General features: G+C 37.6%; 1 protein-coding gene and 1 long non-coding RNA gene across 2 annotated transcripts in view; one reads left to right on the top strand and one right to left on the bottom strand.

Annotated features, from left to right (window-relative positions):
• On the top strand, positions 1 to 15,561 carry RBM46 (RNA binding motif protein 46). The gene is made up of 6 exons (XM_015625876.2): positions 1 to 153; positions 2,267 to 2,428; positions 6,025 to 6,492; positions 7,721 to 8,503; positions 12,567 to 12,626; positions 13,978 to 15,561. The coding sequence occupies exons 1-6, from the start codon at positions 123 to 125 to the stop codon at positions 14,001 to 14,003; spliced, it is 1,530 nt and encodes a 509-aa protein (XP_015481362.1). The 5' UTR covers positions 1 to 122; the 3' UTR covers positions 14,004 to 15,561.
• LOC117244299 overlaps positions 10,450 to 26,806 on the bottom strand; it is a 22,453-nt gene continuing 6,096 nt past the window's right edge. The window contains exons 2-3 of the long non-coding RNA XR_004497115.1: positions 15,553 to 15,623; positions 10,450 to 11,637 (exon numbers count right to left, since the gene is read on the bottom strand). This is a non-coding gene — a long non-coding RNA (uncharacterized LOC117244299). The remainder of the gene's footprint in view (positions 11,638 to 15,552; positions 15,624 to 26,806) is intronic.

A 26,806-nucleotide genomic window follows, 5' to 3' on the forward strand; every position in this document is an offset into this window, starting at 1 on the left:
GCCGGGCGGGTTGAGAGCGAGGGAAAGCTGTGGCCGCGGGGCCGGGCGCATGAGGCACTGATAGCGCTGGCGGCCGCGCAGCGCTCGGTGGCGTTCGGCTCCCGACGGGACAGCGGGGAGTCATGTCGTGGCCTCGTCTGCCTGGGGACACTGGTGGGTCCGGGTCCTTGCCGTGCTGTAGGGAAAGGCGGAGGCAGCGCGATGAGGGATGAAGCGGTGTAGAGAAGGGGCCTAGATGTGCGAGTCGGCGGGAATAGTGCAGGGAGATCCCCGGGGGTGTTGAGTTGATTCTCTTCCCTTACTGTCCCACGTGCCTCCTCGCGTCTGTGGCGTTTGTGACCGGCGTGTGCCCGAGGTTGGCCTGCTTCCTGCGTGGGCCTCTTGTGTCTCCTCAGGGCCTTCTCTCCTCCTTTGAGCTCCCGCGGTGCCCGTCAGGTGCCCGCTTGCTGACCTTACGGATAACGATGTTCTGGGCCGGGTGTTGGAGCTCACCGAGACAGAGGGGAAATCATTTTGCCTCTCCCTCACTCCAGTTTCGTTGTCATCTCCATACCTTGTTAGGCCTGAAGCTGCCAAAAGATTTCTTAATTACGGAATCTCTGTGCAGCTCGAAGGCTGTGAAACACAGTAAGTGTAATTCACTTGCTGAAAGGAGATGGGGCACCATTTCTAGCAGGTGGGAGCCATGCTCTTTCTACTCGTCTCGCTCGGTTTTTTTTTTTTTTTTTTTTCTCTTTGTTTTTTTTTTTTTTTTTTTTTTGTGCTCTGCCCTGCTGCTTTTCTGGAATCTCCGTTTGATGAAGCCTGCATTTTTGTTAAAAAATTGGCTTTTTAGTGCCATGTGGCAGATACAATTTAAATTTCTTGAGAACAGTTAACACTATTCTCATTAAAGGATTTGTTGAGTCTGTTAGAATGTCATGTGAAGGCTATTGTGAAAAAAGTGCACTTAGAAATAGTATTTACATTGATTCAAAACACATTTGAAATTACGAAGCTGGGGCAGGAGTGGACGAATAAGCTGCAGCCCCCTCTGGATAGTAATATAAATGCATAACATCCATAAATGTAGTAAGGGAACAGGAACTTCATAAATTTGGTTTATAATATATTTTAAAACTTTAGTTTTGTTCAGCAGATAGTAGTGGGTTATCAGGAAATGTCTGTGTGAACTTAAAGCTGTTTTTAAATGTTTTTCTTATAAAAAGTAAGCTGGTGATGTCTCAGGACCTTGTCTTTTGGAGCTTGTGCCTGAAGACAAAGTTGAAAATATAAGGGGCAGTGAAGAATAAACAATGGTACCTTTATTTTTCTGGTGATGATTTTTTGGGTGGCATTTCTTGAGAAGAAGTGGCATAGCACTTGGAAATGTTCTTTGAACAAAGGATTGAAGTGATGAAAAATATTACTTTATGGCAGAACATCTTGGGAATATTGTAAATAAATTGGAGAAGGAAAAACAGGCAGTGAAAGAAACCTCTGACTTGAGATTTTTTTAGTGGGTTGACTAGTAAAATTGGTAATTGCTAAAATAGGTAATTTGTCACCTGGGTGACAAAAACCTAAAGATGATGGGATCTTGGCATGCCAGAGAAATAGAAGGGCTGCAGCAACTATATTAATAACGTTTAATTTTTGAAATTGTGAAAATGGATAAAGCCATGAAAATAGGGATCTCAGAAGTGGGATTATTTCAAACCCTTAGTTTTGCCAGACAGTTCTGTCTAACTTTATTTTATATTGGTATTAATTAAATTATGTTTGTGCATTCTTTGAGTTCTTTATAGTAACTGGGCATGAACTTCAGGTGTCTCCTCCAGTATTTTAGTACTAAAATACAATTTTGAAATAATTGGTATTATTATAAAATGTAGTAATAAGAAAATGGAACTTGTCACCTTGAGTAGCTTATTGGTCCCTTACACAACTGAGATTACATGGTTTATGAAAGAATTCATTCTACTTGAAGGGTAGCATTCTTAAAAACAGTTGAGCTACTTATATTGTGGTAGTACTTAGGAGAGTTTGAATATAGATGATGTAGTTGCTGGGTAAAGTTCCAGATTATCCCACCTACAAAACAATGGTCTGAAAGGAAGTACATAGGTGATAGTGGTTGGATGTAGGATTGAAGCTTCATGCTAAACAAAGTTGTGGTAAACAGGCAAGTATAGCCTGAGTGGTTTTTCTGTATTTTGGTAGCTTCTGTATGCACATAGCAACTTAGAATTTGCTGAATTGGAATATTTGTGATATTCTGTTGAAGCTGTTGCAGATATGCACGAGGAGAATAAAGCTGCAGCAAATGGATGCGGCAAAATCCAAAGGGGTGCTCAAAATGGGGCTGCTTTACTTGCCCTAATGGAGAAGACTGGATACAGCATGGTTCAGCAAAATGGGCAAAGAAAATTTGGTGGTCCTCCACCAGGTAAGCATTTCCTTTGAGATTTCTTGACTGAAAGTTGGTGTAGTCTCATGTGTATCCTGACAGTGACCACTAGTAGAAGCTTAAGGAACCAGTGTAAGAAACACAACACTTATGGGGAGATTCCTGATGTGTTTTACAGTTTATAGCAGTTTAAGATCTCTTGAGCTAGACTGTGTTGAACATTTGCTTTTGGTGGACTTAAAAAATCACAGCTTTAAAACCAGCTAAAATTGTCAGGTAGCAGAACAAATGTGGAGCTCACAAAGTCAAGTGTGTTCCATATGACTGAGAACACGCTTCAAAACATTTAGGAACGCAGAACGGAAAAACGGTGATACAGGCATAACCTACTTAGTGTCTTCTCTTACTCCTTACCCCTTGCATTGGCCAAAGCATTTCTTTTTATGAACTTTGGTTCTGTGAGAGGGCACCAGTGAAGATTAACTCATTTTGTTTTCAGAATTGATGATAAAATATTTCTTTTATTTTGAATTATTTTTCCAGTGTTGTTGACATTAGCAGTGTACAAGAATTTGGCTACTAAGCCTGGTTGTATGACATGGAATACAGTAACTCTTCTTTCTGAATCAGATAATGCACTTAGAGAAGCAGAAAAAAAGAAGATTCTTTGTGCTGCCATTTCAGTTCATTCTCACTTGTGGCATGTGATCCCATTTTTTATATTATGATCTTTATTAGTTTTGCTCATAAGCATGACCTTTATTTACTCATTGCTATATGTAGTTTAAGTTAGAGCTGCATCAAAATTGTTTCTCTGGAAATATTTCTGTCTTAAATTTTGTCCATACTTTTACTAAGCTTATGTAAAATAGCAAAAGGAAGCCCTGTGAAGCTATTTTGAAAATGGCACTGGAAAAAGAACTGCAGGGCATCACTGACTTCAGCCTGCTCTTAAATTATTATACATCTTTTACATAATAATGTCTTTTTATTAGAACATTCGACGTTCAGTCTGTTTATTTAGCAAAGCTAGTTTTATTAGTATATTCTGAAACTAGATGGATTTGACAAGGTCTCTCTTCCATCAATCTGTTCATTGCCATTAGGTATAGATCTTTCCTTCAAATCTTCATGTATTTTCATAGGACATGGAAAATAAATTTTTTTGTTTTTAGGTTGGAAACTTTAGAGGAGACTTAAATTTTTGAGATGGCTTGTAAGAAATTACAATATCTTTATAAATGAAGTTTTTCACTATGAATTTTGCTTAAGATGTGATTTTTATAAGCTCGTGTTGCTTTCAAAGGATAGTCTTACTGTCAGCTTTGTTCTCAGCAGATGTGGCTGAAAATTGGCCTAAAAAATTACAGGTTTTTACCTGGTACCTTTCTTGTTTAGTGTATCCCACTTGTGAAAAATGTATCTGTAAAGTGTTTAAAAAAAAAAAAGAGAAATTTCATAGTTTTATGTCTTCTGCTGTCTTAAGCAGTGGACCCAATGATGTCACTAGGCATGTGAGTCAATAGAATTACATGGAAGTTTAAGATGACATGGACACCAACAATGGGGGGAATTATGACTAATGTTGATTGAACTGCTGCAAAAATAGGTGTCCCATTTTCTGTCATCCAGCAGTGAATCAAGTACCCAGTCAAGGGAACTCTCTGGTCAGCTATTTGTGGAGTGCTGTTGACTAACTTCCCACATTTGCTCTGCTAAGTACATGTCACTCTTTGGCAAGTGTGGCACAGACCAGTTTTCTGTAAGTCAGGAGTCAGAGGGTCATTCCAGTTGGCAGTAATGTGCTGTACTGCTGAGTTAGTATGCAGCTTTAAAACTAGAAGGTGGAAATTTTGTGTGGTAAATCACTTCTACTTACTGGGAATCACTGTTCAGTCAGTTACTGGGCTGAGAAGAATGGTAAAAGTTTGTCTAGTTAATAAAGATTGTTATGTAAATCCGTGACTCCTGCACAATTTTTTCTTGACTGAGGTGTGCAGTGGTTTTTGTCTTTGGAGCTCCTAAATGGTGTACAATTGGTTTATTTTTATGTGGGAAGGGACTTGTGGGATGTGAGTGATGGCAGTACTAGCCTGCAAATGGTGTTAGCTGCCATGTCCAGTCAGACCTCAGCTGAAGGGGTCAGAGATGTTTATAGAGGTGAAGATGATAAAAATGTGAAATGCTGTGCGGAACAGAGCCAAGCTTTTTCCTAGGTAAGTCATAGCAGTGTGACTCCAAATGCATATCAATTCTGATGCCTTGGTAGCTTCCCTGTGTGCCATGTAATTCTCTCTGTACTTTATAGATGAAAAATAATTCTGTGAGAAGGCAAAAATATCTCAATTCTGGTAATTTTTTCATGAGTAAATTACAAGCTCTCTGACTCTACATTAAGGAAAAAGTGTTAATTACAAAATCATTTAAATATAATTTATTCTGAACTTCAACATACATTACTTAATTGCATTTTAAAATGTCTTAACTTGTCAAGAGTAATTGTTTTTTCACCTTGCCTCCTTATGCTTTTTCATTTCATACTGGTATTTACTAAGTTTTGTGTTAGTTTTTTCTACCATCTTGGTACTCCTTGCTTTTTCTCCTGTAGAACATCTTTGTGAAAAACTTTAGAAAAAGCTTTTAATTATGATTTGAGTGCCTGCCTTTGAACCTTCTACTTTAGTTTTTTGTCTAATTTATAAAAAAAGAAACAAAGCCAAACAAAATTATTTTTTTTAATTATTATTTTGGGAGAATGGAATACTGTATTTGAAAACCATGAGTTCATAATATTAAATGCATAAATACACCTTTACATTATCTATTGAGCATATCTTTCAGTATATATGGCAGAGATACAAAAGAATGTTTCAATGTTCTTGGCTTAAGGAGAGTAGCATAGATGTGCTGCAGCTTTCAGATGTCAACCAAAGACTGACTTGTTCTGTGGTTTCTTTTTTTTTTTACTTCTTTTTTTTCCCTGCCATCCACTACTGCCTGTGAAAACTGCAGTCTGTTTTTAGAGTAAAAGCGTTCCATCATTTTGGCTGTTGCAGAAAGTTTGGCTTTGTATCCTACTTTCCTTAGGAAGTCCTATTTTATTGGATGAATGAAAGTGGAAGCAGAATGTTTTGACTTACTGAATAATGTCAAGGCAGAAAAAATGCTGCACTGGGGACCCTTACCAAAAGTTATAAAAGCATGGGCAAGATATGTAGAGAAACATTTTGTAACTGTAAACCATTGTAGTAGAAAATAAAACTGAAGTTCTTCCCTAGTTCTTTCTTAGGTACATCAGTTTTATTAATAACTGAAATAAAATTGTAAGGAGTATAAAATGATTGAGAAAGCGACTCTTGGTAAACCTGTTAGTGGTTTTGATAAACAGGTTCAGTGTGTTGTCATACAGATTTCATTGGAAAAAAGCCCAGAAGATGGAATTGAAAGAAATGCAAACTTTGGATTTCTGGCTTTTTTTTCTTATTTTTTATTTAAACATAAAAGAAATAAGACATAATAGAAGAGAATATGTTGGTTTTCAGTTGAGACCAAAAATAAATAACTCCCACATTTGAACTGGATGTGGGGGAAATGTGCATTTGTACTAAGATTGTTGTTGGACAATTTATTTTAAGGTTGGGAAGGTCCTCCACCACCTCGTGGATGTGAAGTTTTTGTGGGTAAGATTCCTCGTGATATGTATGAAGATGAACTAGTTCCTGTTTTCGAGAGAGCTGGGAAGATCTATGAGCTCAGACTGATGATGGAATTCAGTGGTGAGAACCGAGGCTACGCTTTCGTGATGTACACCACTAAAGAGGAAGCCCAGCTGGCCATCAAGATTCTTAATAATTATGAAATTCGTCCAGGGAAGTTTATTGGTGTCTGCGTAAGCTTGGACAACTGCAGACTGTTTATTGGAGCAATTCCTAAAGATAAGAAGAAAGAAGAAATACTGAATGAAATGAAAAAAGTTACAGAAGGAGTGGTAGATGTCATTGTTTATCCAAATGCCACTGACAAAACTAAGAATCGTGGCTTTGCCTTTGTAGAATATGAATCTCACAGAGCAGCTGCAATGGCTAGAAGACGACTAATCCCAGGTAAAACTGTTTGTAATTAAACCGAGTTTTTATGCAGAGTATCTATTTCCTTACTGTGGGGGGATGAGCTGGTGGAGCTGTTTGCCATTCTTCAGGTGTTTTGAGACTTAACAAAAGTGCGGTATGGCTTTTTGGCTAAGGATGATTTTTTATGTTTTGTTGTTGTGGTTTTTTTTTTTTAACTTATATTTTAAGAAGCTATAATTTAAATAGTTCTGACAATTAAAAAATAGACATCAGTTTTATGTGATTTAACTATTTATGCTAATATGTATTTGCATGGGCATACATTCATTTTTCTTTTGCATGCATGAGGCTCTGCACTCAAATTCTCTTAAAAGTGAGCTTAGAAAGGATAATGTCTTGAATGTGTCACATATTTTCTCTGGGTTGTCATGAGTGATGTTATTTTCATCACTATGAAATATATGAATGTTTCATATTTAAAAATACCAAAAAGTAGGTCTTTAATATTTTACTAGAAAATAATTTTGAAAGAAATAAAATAAATATGCAAAAGTATGTACAAAATGCAAAATATCAAATATATAATAATATAATAAATGTCAGTATAATACTGGTAATACGTAATCTATTCAACATATAATTGGTACATTTTACATATATATGTATGTATGTATATGTGTATATATATAAATATTCTTATGTAAGTATATGTATGTGTATATAGCATATATGCAAAGTGTTGGGAGAAATACCCAGATCACTGAATGGAAAATAGAGCTGTGTGATACACAAAATGATGGGTTGACATGAGTAACAAAGCAGGTTTGGTTTCGTTTCTTTTAGTTTCGGTTCTAGCATCTGCTGCAACATAGAGTAAGGCTTGTGCTAGAGATACACATTTGGATTACTATTTCCAGGTATTGCCCATGCTTTTAAATTGGTAATGTTACTGAAGAAGCTGTGTTTAGTAGCTAGTTAAATACATTACTTTTGGTCTCCTTTTTGTGTGTGTGTATGTGCATGTCACAAAGTTTTTGTTTTGACAGCTTAAGGTGCTTAATGACCCCAAAGGTAACAAAACACTTGTCATTTTTGTAGAGTCTCATTTACTTTAACAATTTCAAGTAACTTAAGTAGATGTAGGCAACAAAACTCATTTCTTGTGGTATGCATCATGTTTGCTTTTTTTAGAGATGGATGATAAGAATGATTCTGCTTTCCTTTGCATGTTTCTTATTTATATAATGCTTCTATGCTGTAGGAACGTTCCAGCCCTGGGGTCATACTATTCAAGTGGACTGGGCAGATCCTGAGAAAGTAGTTGATGAAGAAACTATGCAGAGAGTTAAAGTATTGTATGTGAGAAATTTAATGATATCTACTACAGAGGACAAAATTAAAGCTGAATTCAACAAGTTCAAACCAGGAGTAGTTGAACGTGTAAAGAAGTTGAGAGACTATGCTTTTGTTCATTTTTTCCACCGTGAAGATGCAGTTGCTGCTATGTCCGTAATGAACGGAAAGTGCATTGATGGAGCCAGTATTGAGGTAACACTGGCAAAGCCTGTTAACAAAGAAAGCTCTTGGAAGCAACATTTTAATGGTCAGATAAGTCCCAATTCTGAAAATCTCTTAGGGTTTCCTAACAAAGAAGATGGTAGTCAAAAATCCTTGGGGAAACCAGCAAGTCTTTCAATTCGTCTTAATGGTCAGCACAGTCCAGGCCCCCCTGAAGTTGAAAGAAGTACATACCCACTTTTTCCAGGAATAAAGCTTACTCCAATTAGCATGTATTCTTTAAAGCTGAATCACTTCAGTTCTGCAGTAATGCATCTGGATTATTTTTGCCATAAAAATAGCTGGGCACCACCAGAATATTGCTTGTATTCAACCACAAGTCAGGATGGGAAAATACTCTTGGTGTACAAGGTGCTTATTTCTAGTATTGCAGATGATTCCCAGACTTATTTCATGCCAGAAAAACTCTGTACAACGGTAGAAGATGCAAAGGAATTGGCAGCACAGTTCACACTTCTACATCTAGGTAAGCATAAACATTTTTGAATATATATGAAGAATTGAAGCTAGAAAATTTACTTTTAAATTGTTCTTGGTATTCATATCTTGGTGCACGTGTGCATTTTATGTAAAGTATAAAGAGGTCTACAGAAGATTTGGTCCTTGTGTCAGTTGAGTCTGGACCATTAGATGAGAGCACTGAAGGCACTGTAAATAACTAAACAGTCCAATGCTAGGGTCATTTTTGCTTACATTAATCTGGAAGTGATATACATATAAAGACTGGAATGATGTATAAGGAAGAATTAGATGACATACAAGTAACTTAGGTTTAAGGTCATCTGTGACATGATTACGGTGCTGAAAATTTAGTTGAAAGTCTGTGTTACGTATGTTGCATTTTTTAAAATCAGAATGCAACTACTAGAAGAGGAAAGTTTTTATATTATAAAATTATGGAGGTGGGGTGATGGGATTTTTTTTTGTTTAGTTGGGTTTTTTCCCTCAGTTGTTCTAATTTTAGTGAATTGGAAAAGTGATTGCAGTACACTCTTAAAATAGTGTTGCCATTCTTCTCTTCCTAATACTGCTACTTAGCACTTGTTCTGCAAGTCTCTTGAGATGTAGGCAGGCTGTGGTGAGATTTTTTCCTCTGGATGAGTTCATAGCAGACTTACCTCAGGTTTGACTATGATGTCTTTTTTTTGCAATGCATGTCTAAAATGCTTTTTCTTCTTGGGTTTGGATTTGGCGTGGCCAGAAGGTCTTAGAGGAAAAAGAACCTCTGAAGTACAAAGCCTTATACATTGTCTCCACTTCAGCAGTGGTGTGCTTGTTTTACCTTAGTGGACCACCTCCAGAAGGTGATGCTTTCAGATGGCCAAAGTGATTTTTGAATAATAAATGGCTAAGTATGTGTGCCTGGTTTTGTATGCACAGCATTTGACTAGTTGAGTGTCTGTTTCCATTTTTTCTTGCTAGGAAAATTAGGGCCACACCTTTATAACCCATGTAAATCCTGAACACAAAAGATACAAAGGGTACTAAACTCAAAATAGTAATGTGAGGCTCTCCTTAAAAGAAGAATAAAGACAGTTGCAGGTTTTGTGCTTGACCATGTATACCTGCCCAGTTTGCTTCTTTTGGTACTTATTTTCTCTCTCGTACTTCTCTGGGAAAGAATCAAGGGAACAATTAAAGTTAGATTAAGAGCGATTATTCACAGCTGTGGGCAAATCCTGACTGCAGACTATTTAAAAAAAAAATGAAGAAAGTATGTGTTGAGATTTTTATCTCCTCAGTTATAATTACAAGTGCTATAGGGAAAAGGTTTTAAAGTGGGTTTAAAATAATAGTATTCTAAAGCTTTTTGCCACACAATCACAGTTAAAACGTGAGGTGGTATTTAGCAGAATTCTCAAATACCAGGTTTTTTTTTTTGACAACTGTCTACCTAATGGCCTATTGCTAGTAATGCTGTCATTTTATCTTTGAATAACACTTTTTTTTTTTTTTCCCCTTTTGATGGCCTCTGTGCATTCTGCTTTGTGAGGATTTGGGCCTGCAAAGAGCATAGAAAGCCCTGATTTGAAGCAAACATACATGGCTGACTTTTGAAAGATAACGCATCTTTCATATTGATTGAAAGCCCCTTTTTTGATGTTGGCATTCTTATGATGCATACCCCTAAGGAGTCTAAAAGTACAGTATCTTTTCCCTATCTAATGTAAAGAACCTGTTTCTGTTCCAGTTTAGTGTATATTCTGTGTTGAAAGGAATACCTGCAAGTAAAGGAGAGTTTCTAGATGTGACAGAATCCTTCCTTCTCATGGAAGTGATGCGTGGTTTGACATGTTGGATGATGCTGGTGCGGCTGATGGATGTACAAGTTGTGATTTCTCTTTGAGGTTTGGGGTTTTGGTCTGTTTGGAGTATTTTGATAGCTAGCAGTGATTTGAGAAAAGTCTTGAGTGTGCTTATTGGAAGCAGTTTCTTATAAACATGAGTATACAAAGATGGCATAGGGACTCATTCCTTCTGGTAAGTGACTTTCTTACAGGAACCTCATTTTTTGGCCATTTAATTTTTGATGATGTGTACAGTTTGGGTTTTGCTGTTTTGTGTTGGTTTTTTTTTTCTTTTTAAAGGATATATCTCCTCTTAGGTAAGTAAATGAGAAAGGGCTGCTTTGATTAATAATCTCAAGGCATTCTGGCTTCTTTTTTTTTAATGTCTATTTTTGTATTTACTTTCACACATTACAGAATACTTGGTTTTTACACAAATCTTTATAGTAGTGCTACACACCAGTCCTGAGCAGACAGCAATACAACAACTAACCACTTGGTGTCACCTGAATATTTTGAAAATGATGGTTCGTAGAAAACGGAAAACTGCTGTCACAGAAAGATTAATAAGCTATATTTTAACGTTACTAGATAAATCAGCAACAGATCAAGGGAATGAAAACACTCAGGCTTGGCTATATGTGTGAAAATCACATGGGTGTCCATTTGTGAGAAGGGGAGCAGAGCTACATGTTGGAATTTCAGATGAACGTTGTTGGATGGGGAGCGGAATAGGGAAACACCTGAATGTCCTGTGGAAAAATTAATTACCTCTACCATTAATTTGAGTCACATTTCTGCACAAATAAGTCTGTTCTGTCAGAAGTTATACAACACCATAATGTCAGTTGCAAAATGGTGCTGGGCTGTTAAATGTGGCATCCAGTTAGAAAAACATGCAAGGCTTCCTACTCTTGTCTGTGCTGGAGGCTGGCTAGATGTGAGGAGCTCCAGTTCAGAGACTGTATAGTCGTATGATTAGCACACACTTGATATTCCACCTGTGGTCCAGAAGCAGTCCTAGTGCAGTGTCAATCCTGAAATAGGAGGTGTGGTTATCATTGAGATCCTTTGTATTGGTAATGTAGGTTTGTAGCTTATGGAATCCAACTGACTTGTCCACATGTCTTCAAAGTACAGTCACAGGAAAATGTGGAATTGCATAGATATGCTCTGAATTGTTGGAGAGCTCCCACGTCCCTTTCTTTAGTAAGAGTAAACATCTGAAGCCTGGAAAAGCAGTGCCTTCTTCTGAAAACTATTTTTTGTTTGTTTGCTTGGTTTGTTTTCACTCGCTGCTGGTGGAATTCCACTGGTTTAAGGAAATACCAGAACATGTCAGAACCTATTTCTAGTCCTTAAGATAACACTCTCTATAGCAAAGGCTGAGTCCTGGGAAATTCTCTCCCTACTGAGTTTAACTTAAGGGTGATGGGGAAAAACGGGAGAAGTTTCAGTAAAGTTTCCGGTTTCAGGTATCTGCCAAGTTTTAAATGGGTATTCCACTCTAGGGTGTTCTTTGCACTTTCACACATGCTATTTCATGTTATATCTCCCTGAGACACAATTTATGAAATTATTTTTCTAGGTAGAAGAGAGTATTTTAAACTATTTATAAGAAAAATATGAGATAAATCTTCAAGAAAAAACCTTATATTAACTAACTATAGCACATAAATAATATCTTCCTTCCAGTTCCCCACATGAGTTTTATAGTAAATGGTACTTAAATAGGTGGAACATGGAACATATCTTACTACTGTGAATTCACTTGTTTAAATATCTTAAATACTACATGCAGTAGCAATTTACAAGTCACATATAAAACTTTTATAACCTAGTTCAAGAGTCTGTGTATTTAGCATCTGTATCTCAGAACAAATGTGTCTGCATATTGCTTTTCTAGATTTTGGACATCAAACCTAAAGGTCAAGTGAATGGATTTCATGTTTTGTTGTAGGAATTATCTTTACTTAAACATTGCCTTTTAGTTTGCTTTATCAAAATTCATTATATTGCTCTTGGAGCAATCAACAGCCACAAATTCTAAGATGTTTGAAAAAATTACAGAAGTTGCTGGCTTTGTTAGCAAATACAGGTGATAAGTGATAATTCATGGTTTGGGGGTTTTTAGTGAGCTTTGGAAAGGCTCAGAATGTAGTATAAGGAGTGTTTTAACGAGTATGAATTTAGAAGTCTGAAATATTTATCAGATGAGTTACACAATGTTTTTTCTTACAGCCCCTGAGCAAGCATATATAACATTGCTGTCCCTGAATGCAGCATGGTGGGATAGTAAAGGTGAGTAGGCCTCTCAGGATTGTTCACTGTGGTTTTTTGCCTTCTCAAAGACTGTATTAGCTGCACTGTTAGAGAAGTTGTACATTACTCACAGACACAGCTCTAAGAAGGCTTGTAGAGAATTTCTGTGCTTTTTTCCAAAGGAGACCATACCTCTACTGCCCTGTACCTGCTGATGGATCACACAGTCTGATGTTCTTGTTGGTTGTGCAGCACAGAGGAAGGTTATGGTTTTTACTCCTAAAATGACTCTGAGTAATTTTTCAGTCATTTCTTAATTACTTGCCTTTCCATGTTGGGTTTCAATTTATGTACAGAAGTGGGAGCTCTTAATACTCTGGGACACTTGACTATTGTTTTGGCTAGCCAGTTTCATATAAAAGAGATTATTTTCTCCTCGGACTTTCTTTTGAATATGCTGTTGTGGATGAATTTAAGTACGTATACCTGTCACTTCTGAGGCCTCTCTCTTATTTTTTTTTTGAGTGGCATGAGAATGGTTTTTGAAAGCTTACAGGGTAGTTTGAAAATGGCATTAAATACATGGTCTGTGTTAACTTTATTGCTAGAAGCTTCTAATTTTGGGCATGCAGAATATTTCCCAAAGATTCAGTTATTTTTTGGCTGCTGCTAATGGGCAGGGAATACAAATTTGTAAATCTTGGTCTATGTAAGAAACTTGGAGAAGAATAAGTAAGACAGATACAACAATGTTGGCCTATATTTTTCTGTGAAATAACTTATCTGCCTTCCGTAGAGTCAAAACAGGATGTAATTAACATGTTTTTTCTACTCCACTGATGATCACAGAGAAGTTGGGTTTTGCTTATGCAGTGTACATCAAGCAGAACTTGCTGCTTACTTGACTGTAGACTCATGTTGAGTGTAGAGTGATCTAAAGTGTTAAATATGCACTATGACTGCTGCTAGGATATGTATATGTAGCTAATACAGTTTGGAGCATAGACCTAATACGCACTTGAGAGTTGTCTGCATTAATATTTTGCATTCAGTGAAAGTGAAACAAAAGGTTATTATGAAATTCAGTTAAAAGTATATGATTATAAATAGGATGAGAAAATGTGTTCAGTGCTGAAGAATGGGGCCTCTTAAAGCTGTAAGGCTCTTAGGAAAAAACCCTTAGAGCAGTTGACTAATCAGTTTCTTAATTAAAGTTAGTGTTAGTGCTGCAGAAGACAGGGAAGAACGCAGCATTGGCATGAGATTGTGAATGCTTTTGTTACAGCATTATCTTAAGTTCTTAACAGTTAAGTCTATATTGAAATGGATAATGCAGTATGTTTGCTGAAATCAAAATCTCTTTCATCCCCCTCCTCGTCTCTTTCTACAGTCAACTGCACACCCTACTTGGTTTGAATTTCCCTGAAGAGGAGAAGTTTGGAATTTATTGCTTTGGATCTTGTTGTGAAAGGAAAGAGACCACCCCACTGATACATAATTACTGGAAATTCACATTCCATGTTCATTGATGAATAATTCTTCAAAGCGTGTGTATTAAGCATTTCAATTTAAAGATTAGTGAAATTGAATGTTAAATTGTTTCGGTTAGTTTGATTAAATTTGTTTTAAAAGACAATTTGTTTAAAAGATTTTTCTTACCTGCAATTGTCTATACAGCAGTAATTTATATTTAGTGTTGAAACAATTTGCCACGATTCCTACTCTTGTATTTTCACACAGAATTTTTACAGCTTCTGTTGTATGTCATAAATCTTAAAAGTAAAAAAAAAATCCCACCAACAAAACAATAAACACCATTCTGGCACCCTTGCCTTTTCATACATAAACATGCATAATACGAACTTAAATACCATCCTCAAGTTTGCTTCCATTAACTTGATGCAAAATTTTATAGGAAGAACATGTCCAATAAAATCTTTGCTTCTGATACAGCAGTACACTAATGGAAAACTGGTATTTTGAAGGACTTTACATCAATGCACCATCAGGCTACATTGCTGTAGTCATAACACTGAGGTTCAATACCTTAGTTAATTCTTGGAGACAAAAACAGGCAAAGAAAAAATAAATCTTGATACAGATTACATGTAGTATTATGTACAGCTCACTAGGTTGTATTTCCTCTTGTTAGCACCTCTCTGCTGGGACACGTGTGCTTTCATATTCATAGAGGCCTTTTATCCAGGCTCTCCCTTGAAACCAGCACCTGTGTTTGCCTGTGGTAGCCATGTGGAACAGCAGCTTGCTCACTTTGTAATCAGGCCATGTTCTTCTTAGAAAAACATTGTTTAGCATTAAACTGAAAATAGTTTTTGTTTTTTAAAATCAGATATATGTAATTCATTTTGAGTGAGCCATCTTCATATTTATTGTGACTATTTGGCATTTCTCAGTCAAGTGCTTTATTTATTCAATGACAAAACAATAACAACCTTTTTTTAACCTTTTTAACAATCTGAAACTAATACTGTAGGCCATTCTGATTTTTGGAATTTTATACAGTTTCAGTTCATTGACAAAGAATGATCCAGGTGGTTAAAATATCTAAAGGCCTCACCTATGCAAATATTGTTTGTAAGCTGTTGTATCTGGAAATTGTTTGTCAGAAAGGAATATTATGTAGACAGAAAACAATGCAATGGATAGATTTCAAGTTCAATAACTTTTCTTAAAAACAATCAACAGTTGTGGTCCACTATGTATTTTGGTTCAGTGTATTTCATCACCATATTAAATTGTCCTTTTCATTGTTAATTTAGGTGCAGTTATAGCAGTTTCATTTTATTTGATATTAGCTACATAATAATTCTTTTACATGTTGCAATTTCTAATGTTGAAATAATGTGTTTGACTTCTGTACATGAATTAGCATTTATATTAAATTTATGCTGTTCATATTTGGTGTGTGTAAAAGAAAAATAAATAATTATTTTAGACATCATACCTTCACAAACTTTGCAGGATTCACTTTGCTTTCTTCAATAATAAGCTTTGGCCAGAGGCTCCAGTGCTTTCCTGAACAAAAGGAAGGGTGATTAAGTGAAGGCTGAGTGAAGTCTAAAAAGAAAAGTAATTCTGGAAAAGAAAGTTAGTTGATTAGCTTTTATTGCATGTGAAAGTTGTTAAAAGATAAGGACTTCCTAGAAAACACATGAGGAAAGGGAACAGGGAACTTGTTTAATCATGTTAAAATCAAGTGGTTCCTAAGGCCAAGACAAAAATCAGTGTTTGAGTTTGTATATGATACAGTATAATGCTGGTAAGACACAGGGTTGGTAATTTAAAAGTATTTTCCTGGCAGGTTGAAACTTCTAGTCTACAGACTACTACTACTGCTGAAATTGGCTTCATTTTATTTTTCAAGTGTCTTGGTGAAGATTTAGGTTTTTGCATTCCTGATGGAAATCTGAACCAAGGAAACCTAGGAAAAATTGGTGTTGTTAGCTAATTATGGGTGCTATGGGCCAAGGTGCACAAAGGTTACATAATATTACAGTTAATACCAGAAGAAGAGCTGCAAACAAAAGTACCTCAGTGAACTAAAGGAGGTACTGCCCAGTACTGTAGAAAGCCAGGGGATTGCATTTTTTAGGTGTGTAACATCCTTTTTGATCAGATTTCTGAGGCAAAAAAAAACAACAAACAATTTTGCTACAGACTAGCAAATCCCATCATTATTAATATGAGTGTGTATTTTGACAATTATTTTTAATATTCCCAACATCTATGACAGTACTAAACCATTATCAAGTATTTGGGTGTAATGAGTACTAGGTTGATGCCAGCCAAATACAACCCTCAGGCAGATTTTGTCTAAGACCAGTGGTGTAAGGAATAAGCAGCTGCGATGGCAGTAGCACACAGTTGCTGTAATTCAGGCTTTTTGAAGTTTATGTAGAATACATCATTAGAAGTCTCTTATCAGTGTGCAAAATTGCAAACATTTTTCATGCTTACAGAAATCACACTGGAGCTTATTAACTTTTGGACAATAAACCACCATGTGTTTTTTCTAAAAAGATTGTGACAGAACACAGTGTTGCTTTTTTTTTTTTTTCCCCCCAAACATTAATTTTGTATAATATAAAAAGTAAATTAGTGTATGACCCTGTTCTGTAACTGGTATAGAAACTAAAAGTCCCTGAAAGTAGAAGTCACTGACTTCAGTGAAGCAAAGTTCTGTTACTTTGAGCTACACCCACTGCATCAAAAATTTGCCCTAAATAAGAAAAGGAAGTCCTTATTCTTACAGTTACCATTTTAATCTATTTGCCTTTTTTTTTGAAAAAACACAGGGAAAGGGGAAGGCTTATAGCAGTCCTTGGGAGCTCATTTCTTCACCACCCACTTCTTCACCATACTTACAAGGAGTCCCCATGGCTAGAAATTGTTCCAAGTTATCTGTGACTAAACTTTAAGGGACAGAAGGAGTAAAATGGCTTAGTCACAGACTGTATCAATAATAACCTCCTCAGGAGCCAGGCTCATGCTGCCATGAAAACAGTGCTCAAGCCACCAGGATGGTTCCTGCTGTCAGAAATGGCAGCACACATGTGGGAGCCAGATGCAACAGGCCTTTTCCAAAAATACAGATACTGCACAACTACCATGAAGAAACATTTAACAATGTAACCACTGTCAAACAAGGACAAGTTTTTAGAATTCTAAAATGCAAATAGCTATCATGGGAATGGAAAAAAATCTTATGTACTGCTTGAAGATGGGTAAAATTATAAAAACACAAGTATCTTCCATAAGATCCCACTTTGGGCTTTAAGCATCTTTTTCTATACTGCCAGAGGCTGTAGCTGCTACCAGCTTAAAGTCTCCTGCAGAGGGAAGTATTTATCCACTAGTATATGAAAACAAAATTAATGCAAATAGCAGTCCCTGCAGCAGCCGGGCCTTTCTGTCTCTGCTCTAGAGATAGGACAAAGAGAGGGGAAGAACAATTCTTCCCATTTCCCAATACCTTTTCACAAGCAGAATTTATTACCTGCAACACATTCCTAGGGAAGACGAGTAGGAGGTTGGATTCAGACACATGAAGGACAGACACCTTTGACTCAGGGTCCCTACTCGCACCTTTTTTTTTATTTTTCTTACATGTAAGGATCACTGTGGTGTTTGTAGGTGCTTAATTTAACACTGGCAACTTCAGCATAATTCAGCATAATTAAGGAGGAAAAGCATCTCTTGGGAAAGTGTATCTGGGCTGAGGGCAGGAAGCTATCACAATTGATCTTCTAGGAATTAAGTACTGACTGTGGAGGAGATGCTTCAGAAACTTCAATAGCGAAGAAGAGCTTGGTGCAAGCAAAAACCAGCAAGCCATCTGAAGATCCCTACAGGATGACAGCAGATTTGGAGCACCATACAAAAAGGTCTAAGTGTCAAATTCCAGTTATCTCGAAGAAAACTGAAGGTCATATTGTTCATGGAATCCAAACTGTTTGGTTTTTAATGTGCTGTTTTTATGCCAGAGATAGAGGTAGGACAGAAAATGGTTAACAGCTGATTTGTAGCACCAGATTTGTAAGGAGGGGTGGTGAGCAGCTTTCAAAGTCTTAGGGTGGTGAAAACAATGATCGTAAGAACAGTGATGAAAGGGTTTGTTATTTTTCTTTAAACTAGACAAAAACATAAAAAGGCAACCCCAAATCTCACCTCTGCTATATAAAGCAACATTCATGAGAGAAAACTACCTGAACATTCTTTAAGGCATGTATTTTCATGAGACTTTCACTACATATTATTCCTTAAAAAAAAATACAGTTTTCAGCTACCATGAAATCATATTTACATTTTCCATTCCTCCTAGTAAAGAATTTAAGCTATGGAAGCAGTAGATTAAGGCCAGAGCAAACAGTCACATCATCAGTTTGTCCAGCAGTCCAAACACATCATCCCATTTCACATAGAGCCTGGGAGCAAGCCCAGTAACAGCCGATGAAAGCACATCTTCCAGAAAGGCATCAAAGTCCACAAGGAATTGAATCTTGCAACATAAATTGGATCAAGGTGTCCTAGCTTTAAACAGGCACAGTACTTTGCTGCTGAATACTTGATTTCACCAGCACTCAGAGGGTATTTCCTAAGCTCTCGATAACCACTCTGTCTTTGAGCTTAAGAAATTGTCCAAGCCACCTCTTAGTACCAGTAGCTCTACATACTGGTAATAGCTATCAGCTGTATTTTCCTGCTTTGTTTTTCACTGCCACATGTGGCACTTAAATATCAGATAACTGACTAGTTAGAGAGGGACTCCAGCAAGATGGAGCAGATGGAGTTCAACTCTATTTGCCTCTGGTGAACTGTGCTACAGAGTTCACAAGCTGATCCTGGGGAGAGCTTGGTGTTAGCAGAGCTTGCTCCCCTGATTTTGATTTCTCTTACCTGAAGGAGGGATGTGGCCTCAAATTTACAGGACTTCTGGTGGAAACACTGGTTTCAGGTTTCTGAGAGGAATGAAGCCAGGTGCTCTCACTGGAGAGTTCAGGATCAATGTGGATACAGGACAATATATCTGGCTGTCTGAGGAAGTCATCTGGACAAATACGTGTATCAATAAAATCTAAGAACATGAAATATTTTCATCCTAATGCAGAAGAGGAATTCTTTAAGAGCTCAGATATTGTCATTTGTGTGAACAATTGTTATTTAGGCTCTTCTAATGCTGGGGGTAAGGGAGGTGTGTAGTGCATGCTGTACCAGTTAGGGCAGGCATTCAGTGAATCCTCAAATGCTTCTGTACACAGCTGGCCAGTGGGTTGCTGCTGCAGTCTTTGGGAAGCTCAGCTCCCAGTTTTCTTCACTCATATTACAAACCCTGATAAAATCAAGCAGGCTTGGCTGTTTCTTAGGGCTGGTGTAAAGCTAGCAGAAGATTCCTGCTGCAGTAGAAAGTCTGCTGAATTTTGCTGTCCTACCCTAGAATTCTTTGCCAGAAAAGTATGTTGTTCCATTTCATGCTGAATTTGTGCTTATTAAATCCATTTCAACTGCATGATATACCAGTATGTCGTAGTGAAAAGAAGTTACTCTCCTATATTAGGCATGATTTCATTTTTTCTAAGCTATTCTCTAAAAGTTTTCAGGAACCCACTGAGATAGGTAGATGCCAGACAATTCTGGATAGTGAAAGAATTCAGTGCAGAGGACAACCTAATCAGACACACCCACAAGGTTTTAACAGCCTCATCATTTCATTATGACAAGCCAACCAGCAGTAATTTAAAACCTTTTTTTTTTTTTTGTCAGCCAGAGTGAAAATATTTCTTTTTTATGTGTTCACATCCCAGTGTACTATGTCAAACAGGAGTCAGAAGAGATAAGAGAGGCATCTAATCAAGGAAAAATACACGTAACTAGCAGCCTGAAGAGGACAACCAACATAACTCAAGGAAACTTCATGTCAGTATGGTGTTAAAAATCTTATGAATAATTTTTGAAAAACATTTTTAAAATTCCACTTTATTAAATTTTACTCATATTCTTGTAGTTTTAACAGTTAATTAAAAAAAAAAAGCTGTCTAACTACTGTTGCATGGGGGGGAGTTGCAGAGAATATGGAGAGTAGGGATAAACATCTAGAGTACCAGCAGGCATTTTTAATTGCATTACACAGATAACTATTTTATAACATTTGAAAACCTGTTGGATTATTAGGATTCATAATGCTAGGATAAGCAGATGTTTCACTATAAATGAGAACATCCTACCCAAACAATCTAAGTCAGTGTAGATAAGACTTGGATATATTACAGCTTCTGAAATTGAACTATGATCAGCTTTTTCACTGTATTGCACGTTTTCTCTTTTTGGCCTGATTTCCAAGACAGTTCATCAGGCTGAATCTCAAACTGCATTTCTCATTAACTTTCTCTAAATTCTCCTCTGTTCATTCCTATTCATAATTTTGTGGGCTTTTCTTGGCATTTCTTCCCCCTCAGATATTTTTCTGTGTGTTAGATTCATTGAATACTTTGTGTCAGAGGGACCTTTCAAAGGTCATCTAGTCCACCCTGCCCTGCAATGAGCAGGCACATCTTCAATTCAATCAGGTTGCTCAGCACCCCATTGAGCCTGACCTTGATCCTGAATTATTCTTTCAATATAGGCTTCAGTCTACTACTTTATTTAAGTGAAAACTATCTGATAGTTTTTTCTTGTCAACTGACATTGTTTTTTTTCTTTATAAAGAAAACCAAACCATGGCAAAGTCCTCAAGCATAGTTATTCTGATTCTTAAACTTAAATCAGTGCCAGCTTCTCTTAGTTACATTGCTTCATATCAAAATATTCTCTCGTGTTTCCAGACTAATTCAAACAGACTATGTCCATCTTTAAGAGTGCTTTTGAGATAAGGTACCAGAACATCACTTTGAATATGAATTTGGCATCACTAGCACATGGGCTCCTGCCAGTTCTGTTGTGCCTGTCGCTTGTTATGTTTTCTGATTTCCTTGAGAGCCTGCAACAGAGTGCTGTTGGAAGCTTACATTACAAATTTCTGCAAAATATCAGATGTAATCTAGTTCTTTTCATGGTGTGTAATCTTACAGATGTTGTTTTACAAATAGAGAGTTTAATGCATCCACCACTTCTCTTAGTTTTGGCAAGTGGAAAAATGGTCCCAGATGATCTTTGCATATATTTTGTATTAATGTATGTTATAAACAGGTACTGGGGTTATACAGTGTCTGCAGAATCATTTAAGTGTGCAAACACAATGAATTAAGCACCTGATGAACTTTCAGTGTTCATTACCTTGTATCTTCAGTTTTGGAAGATAGGAGTGGATGGAAGAATATATAGAACAAACCCAGGTGAAAGGCAGCCAAAGTCTCTGCTGAAAGTGGAGGATTGCAAGAAGTTAGAATCAAATTATAGTGGAAGTAGATTGAAAGTTCATCATTAAACTGGTCTCCAGGTGGCAGAGGTATATTGGGTAAAAATCCCCATAGTGAAGAGCAGCTTTCTGAAGTGAGATTTCAAGCAGAAAGACACAGACCATGTAAAACCATCCAGTTAACTGCTAACAGTCCCAGGCTGCATTCCCAGTTTTCCACAATGTTCAGGTTAGCTGCTCTCCCTAAAACACAACAGAAACCCCTTCTCCAGAGAACCAGCTTGATGAAGGACTGTCAAACTTTAAAGAATCTGTAACAGAAAGAAATGGCTATTTAATTTTATATTCTGAACTTTGCTCCTGTATAATCAGCCTGTAAGTGGTAGTGAATTGAAGTTTTTTAAAAGCAGATGCAGTACGAGGACAGTAGGGCAAAATCTTTCCTGGTAATGAAAGAGGGGAAGCTTAGTGGTGATTTCCTTTCCTTCACTGCAGACTCACTTCCATCCTGCAGATCTACACCTGCCTGAGCTGTCTCCACCACAGTGTAGAGGTCTCTTGCTTAGCCTGGGCAAGAGCAGCAATGCTCTCCATCTCCATTCTCTTTCACATCCGTTCCTGCATTATGTCCAGTTAGTCAGAGCTGGATTTTATTTCTAATGTACAAATTGAGAATTCAATACACATAAAAACATGCTTATTTTTGCCTCTGCATTTTCTTTCCTTTTTAGCTTCCAGTCTTCTTGGACATGCCTGATGCTTCCTGATGCCCAGAGGCATTAGACTACACAGATCTGGTTAAGCACAGTCCTTGATGCACCATGGAGTTCAGAGAAAGGGGGAAGAGTGGTTTGAAATATCTGACTGCAGGAAAGACAGGGTGTCAAGGAGTTGGGATAATTCCAGATCCCCTGCTGAAAGAGATAACAGAAGGCCTGCAAAGCCCTTGCCAGCCCTGAAGGTAGATCAGCCTCTGTAACTGTTCTGCTAAGCAGTGGAGAACCAAAAGGGTTGTAAACAAGCAAGATTTAAAGCAGGCACCAGCCCAAACCAGAAATAAATATTTAGTACTTTTTTTTTTTTTTGGTAACACACATCTAAAATCTTGACTTAAATGAGAAAATAAATACATTACTAGGGCTACCAAGTTAAGAATACTTAAATGTTCCAGCCTTCAATGAGAAAAATTTAAGATTGCAGGAAAGACAGTAACATGATGCCTTGGTGTGCAGATAGGAAATTGTTATCTCTGAGGAAAAATAATCCAAAACAAAGACATTCATATATAACTTGGAGAAAAGTGTCAAAGGGGTGGTAGTTCTAGAGGGACTAGAGAAAAGATTATGAAAGCTAAGCATGAGTATTTGCCTAAGCACTAGGTCTTACTAGTTTAGTAGGAGATAGAGTGATCTACAACTATTTTTTCCAGTAGATACACAGCAAAATTTTGGAAAGCAAAAGACAGATTTCTTACATATCCCATCAAAACATGAAAGCCAGTTCTTAGGTCCCATCTGAATCAGATCTTGAAGTCTTGAGCAATTATTCTGTAACATGGGAACAAAACCTCAAGAAAAACAGGTTTGCTCATGACTTCTGTGTTAGATTTTCCTGAAATTTCTACTGGGTATTTTTTTTGGAACTAGAGGTTTCACACCACATGCTGGCTTGTGCTGAAAGAGCACATCAGACTCAGCTGGGAAGGAAATGAGTACAAGCCTGACAGGGGAAAGCCCATCTTCTAGTTTTTTCAATCAGTATAGTTTTCAAAACCTTGTTACCGTTAAACTGAATTTCTGATATGACCATGCTATTCCTATCAAAAAATACTGATGGAAATCATGGGAAAAAAGTCCCTAGCTCAAGCTAGGCTTTCAAGGTAGCTGAGCTCAGTGACAGGACTGAAAGCAGCAGTTATGTGAGAGATGAAACATGGTATTGTAATGAATCCTTGTACGTGCAAGGTACCAGACTGAGCAATATGTAACAATCATTACTCATATCAGCCAATGATGAGAGGCAAATGGTAATTTAAATTAGAGAGACAATGAAAGCTCTGATTATTCAAATAACATACAGTTTTATTAAATGAAATATGTATTTATTTATTTTTTAATGTTGGCTACTTTTATCTCCAGCTTTGTGATACCTGATACTAAGTGAAGAATTTCAGAGGCTTTCAAGAAACAGACTCTAATGTGAATATGAGTTTTGGGGTTTTTTTTTTATTTCAAAGTACTTACACTATCATAATCAAAGACACTGACTGTGATAACATTTCAGAACAGATTTTCACTGGACAAAGCCTCTGTTCAGCAGCTAATTCATCAGTCCTAGCATGTGAATGCCTATCATTCACTGACCCTAAAGGATGACAAAATCAGTCTCAACTCTGCCATGGCTTTGTTCATCTCTGATGGACCAGAGCCTGCATGCATTAGAACACATCCAGAGCCAAAACTCAATGTCAAATGTCTAAAATAGCATCTGGTTTTGAAAAAAATGTGCACAGCTAATAAACCTCAGATGTATGCTTGTATTTCCATACTCTGAAATACCCAGCCAAAGGGCAAAGAAGCAAGGCTTGGCTTGAAGATTTTTTATTATTTTTTTTTTTTTTCTGTTGAAGACAAGTTTAGTGAAGGAAGCCAAGGGACAGAATGGTGCCAGCAGCATCCTGACTTAGACAGGTGAAACCCAGGGCACAGAGAAGGGTGCTGCCCTCCCAGGCAGGGTCTGGGGATGCTGCTATTGCCAGGTCTCCAAGGCAGCTCCATGGAAATACCTGCCTTAATGCAAACCCCAGAGACAATAAATATGCAAAACCTCACAACTGCACAATGAATGCTCAAAAGGTAGGGATTTGGTTAACTTCTAGTTTTAAAAGAAATGAAGACTGTCTTTCAAAGCACTAAGGCAGCCAGATTCTGTCAGTTCTCACTACATTTTGAATAAATCCACTGGCTTCTCTCCAGCAGGAACAACTTATTACACTGCTGTTGCTTTGAACCAAGGTCTCAACACAGAGGCACAGAAAATGAACTTTTAAAACATTAATGTGAAGAGTACTGATTCTAACTCTTTGGCTAAGAGATTCATCTGACCAAGAAAACAAACAAAAAAAAAAACCAACAACCCATTCTAAATATAAGACTTAATTGGCTCTGACAGATGAACTATAATTTTGCAGTAGGCTGGGATGTGAAAAATGAGGCACACCCTGGTGCTGGGCAGGACACCATTGTGCTCAAAGTGCCAGCTTATTCTAGTCAGGGGCAGGAAGCGACTCCCAAGGGAGAGCCCTACAGCACCAGCACCATCTCCTGTGTCTCTTGCCCCTCAGATTTCATCAGGAAATCAGATTTACCCAAGCCAAAGGGGTTTGATTGATAAGTTTTAGCATAGATATTGTAAATTTAAATGTAAGTCATCTTGGTGAGCCGTAGCTCTGTGCCCTTAATAATTTACATCCCCTTCTACATGTGTTGTCTGCTGTAAATAGGATACCAAAGACTTATCCAAGCTGTTGTACTCTGAGGGACAAAGCCTACTGCTGTATTTTTTCCTTTCTCCAGTCTTCAGTCTGCTCTCCTCAGGCTTAAGTTCATCCAGTTGTGGAAGAAGACAGCCACTGCTACAGCATGGAGTTTATTCATGAGATGCAAGCCAGAAGGAAAGAGGAGCAAGACTGCTTCCTGTGGCAAAACCATCCTGCAGTATTTCTCTACCTCCAGACACTCCCCTCAAACTTAAGGGAATTGGAAAAGATCCTGCCAGTCTGATGGAACCAGTGGTGACAGCCATGTTTACTAGTGGAAGCATCATATAGTCTAGTATTGTCACTGTGGAGGTGTTTCTCTGATACCACACTTGCATAATCTCAGATCATATATGCAATTGAAATAGGAGAAAAAATGGGGTCAAAAGAGGAGAGAAGACATTATTCTGTCTCAGGGAAAGATTTCACTGGATTAAACTTAATTCCCCACAGGCAACATACTCACAATTCTGATGAATTCAACCTTCTTCCTTTAGTGGAAAAGGAATGTAAAATAGCTCAGCAAGAAAATTGCTGCCATTGACTTCAATGAGAAGATATTTCAATGTTGAAATTTAAAAAATATTTTTTAAAGAGGTATTGGGTTAGAAATATGCTCTTTGGTGTTTTTTTGCCCCCTCCACCACCAAAAAGGAAGGAAGCAACTCTTTTAAACTTCCCATGAAAAAAAAATTAGGAGAAGCTTATTGGAGAGTATGTAAAAGTAGTGTTATTTTTGTCAGTAGTCACTCAGAACTCAGAACTCAATAGTAAAATAATAAAACTATAAATAGTATGCATCTTCAGCAATAACTTGTCAAATGTTTTCTTTCAAAAATTTCCTACATGAGGAAAGACATTAAGTCACAGCCTTTTGATCTACTGAGGGAACATCATCAAGCCAGAGTATACAAGAATGGTAGGTCAAATGCATATTATTTACACACAGAAGGCCAACAAGAAGATGGAGGAGCTCACTCATCCCAAATTACACCAGTATCACTCTGAAATACTTCTCTACTGTCAAGTGTCATCCTCAGCAAGGTGCAGGCACTGATCTTGCCTACACAGCAGTGTAGGGCATGACTGAGGAAAATGCGGGTCATGCACAAAGGGATTTAGTGTGTGGGGGAAAGGATTCCACATAAAACAGGAGACCAGCTGTCCTGTGGGTAGCTGGGCATGCTGTCTGTGCTTGCAGAGGAGAGAGAGAGCTCAGTGGGGAGCTACCATGATGGTTGAGTGGCACAAGGAGCCAGAGAGAGGGCTGGGTGTGCTCAGCCTGAGGCAGGACCTGAGGGATGGCTGCCACCAGCACTAGGATGGGGAGAGCTGGATGGAAGACAGGCAGGTCTTTCTCAGAGGTGCACAGTGAAAACAAAACAAGCAATGGTCGTGGGTAGGAGCAAGGGAAATTCCAACTACTCTTTCTTTCCCCTCCCAGGAAGCTAGTTAAGGATGTAAAAAGATGCTTGTGGAGCATGTCAAATCTTTCCTTGAAGATACATACTCAAAACTCCCCTAGACAAGATCCTGAGCACCTGATTTGACTTGGTCATGTTGGAGCAAGAGTTGGACTACAGATCTCCAGGGGTCCCCTCTAACTTGAATGAGGACACACAGACCAAAAACCAAACACAGAAGAAAAATTAAATAAAATCCATTGGTTATACAGATGGAAGATGGCAATGGCTGGCCATGACCAGCATCCAGCATTTCCAGGAGGTAACACAGTTTGGAAATAAAACATTTGTGAAAGGTGTGAGATTGAAGGATATCCTTGCATCCTTCAGTTCAAGCCATGAATTA

This window comes from Parus major, chromosome 4 (genome assembly GCF_001522545.3).
Source record: "Parus major isolate Abel chromosome 4, Parus_major1.1, whole genome shotgun sequence".
NCBI classification, from domain to species: Eukaryota; Metazoa; Chordata; class Aves; order Passeriformes; family Paridae; genus Parus; species Parus major.

Bases quoted from the DNA above. Each gene is read 5' to 3' on its own strand.
- RBM46 (XM_015625876.2), top strand. From the start codon at position 123: ATGTCGTGGCCTCGTCTGCCTGGGGACACTG. The intron at 2,429-6,024 runs GTAAGCATTTCC...ATTTATTTTAAG, and splicing joins ATTTGGTGGTCCTCCACCAG to GTTGGGAAGGTCCTCCACCA. The intron at 8,504-12,566 runs GTAAGCATAAAC...TTTTTCTTACAG, and splicing joins GTTCACACTTCTACATCTAG to CCCCTGAGCAAGCATATATA.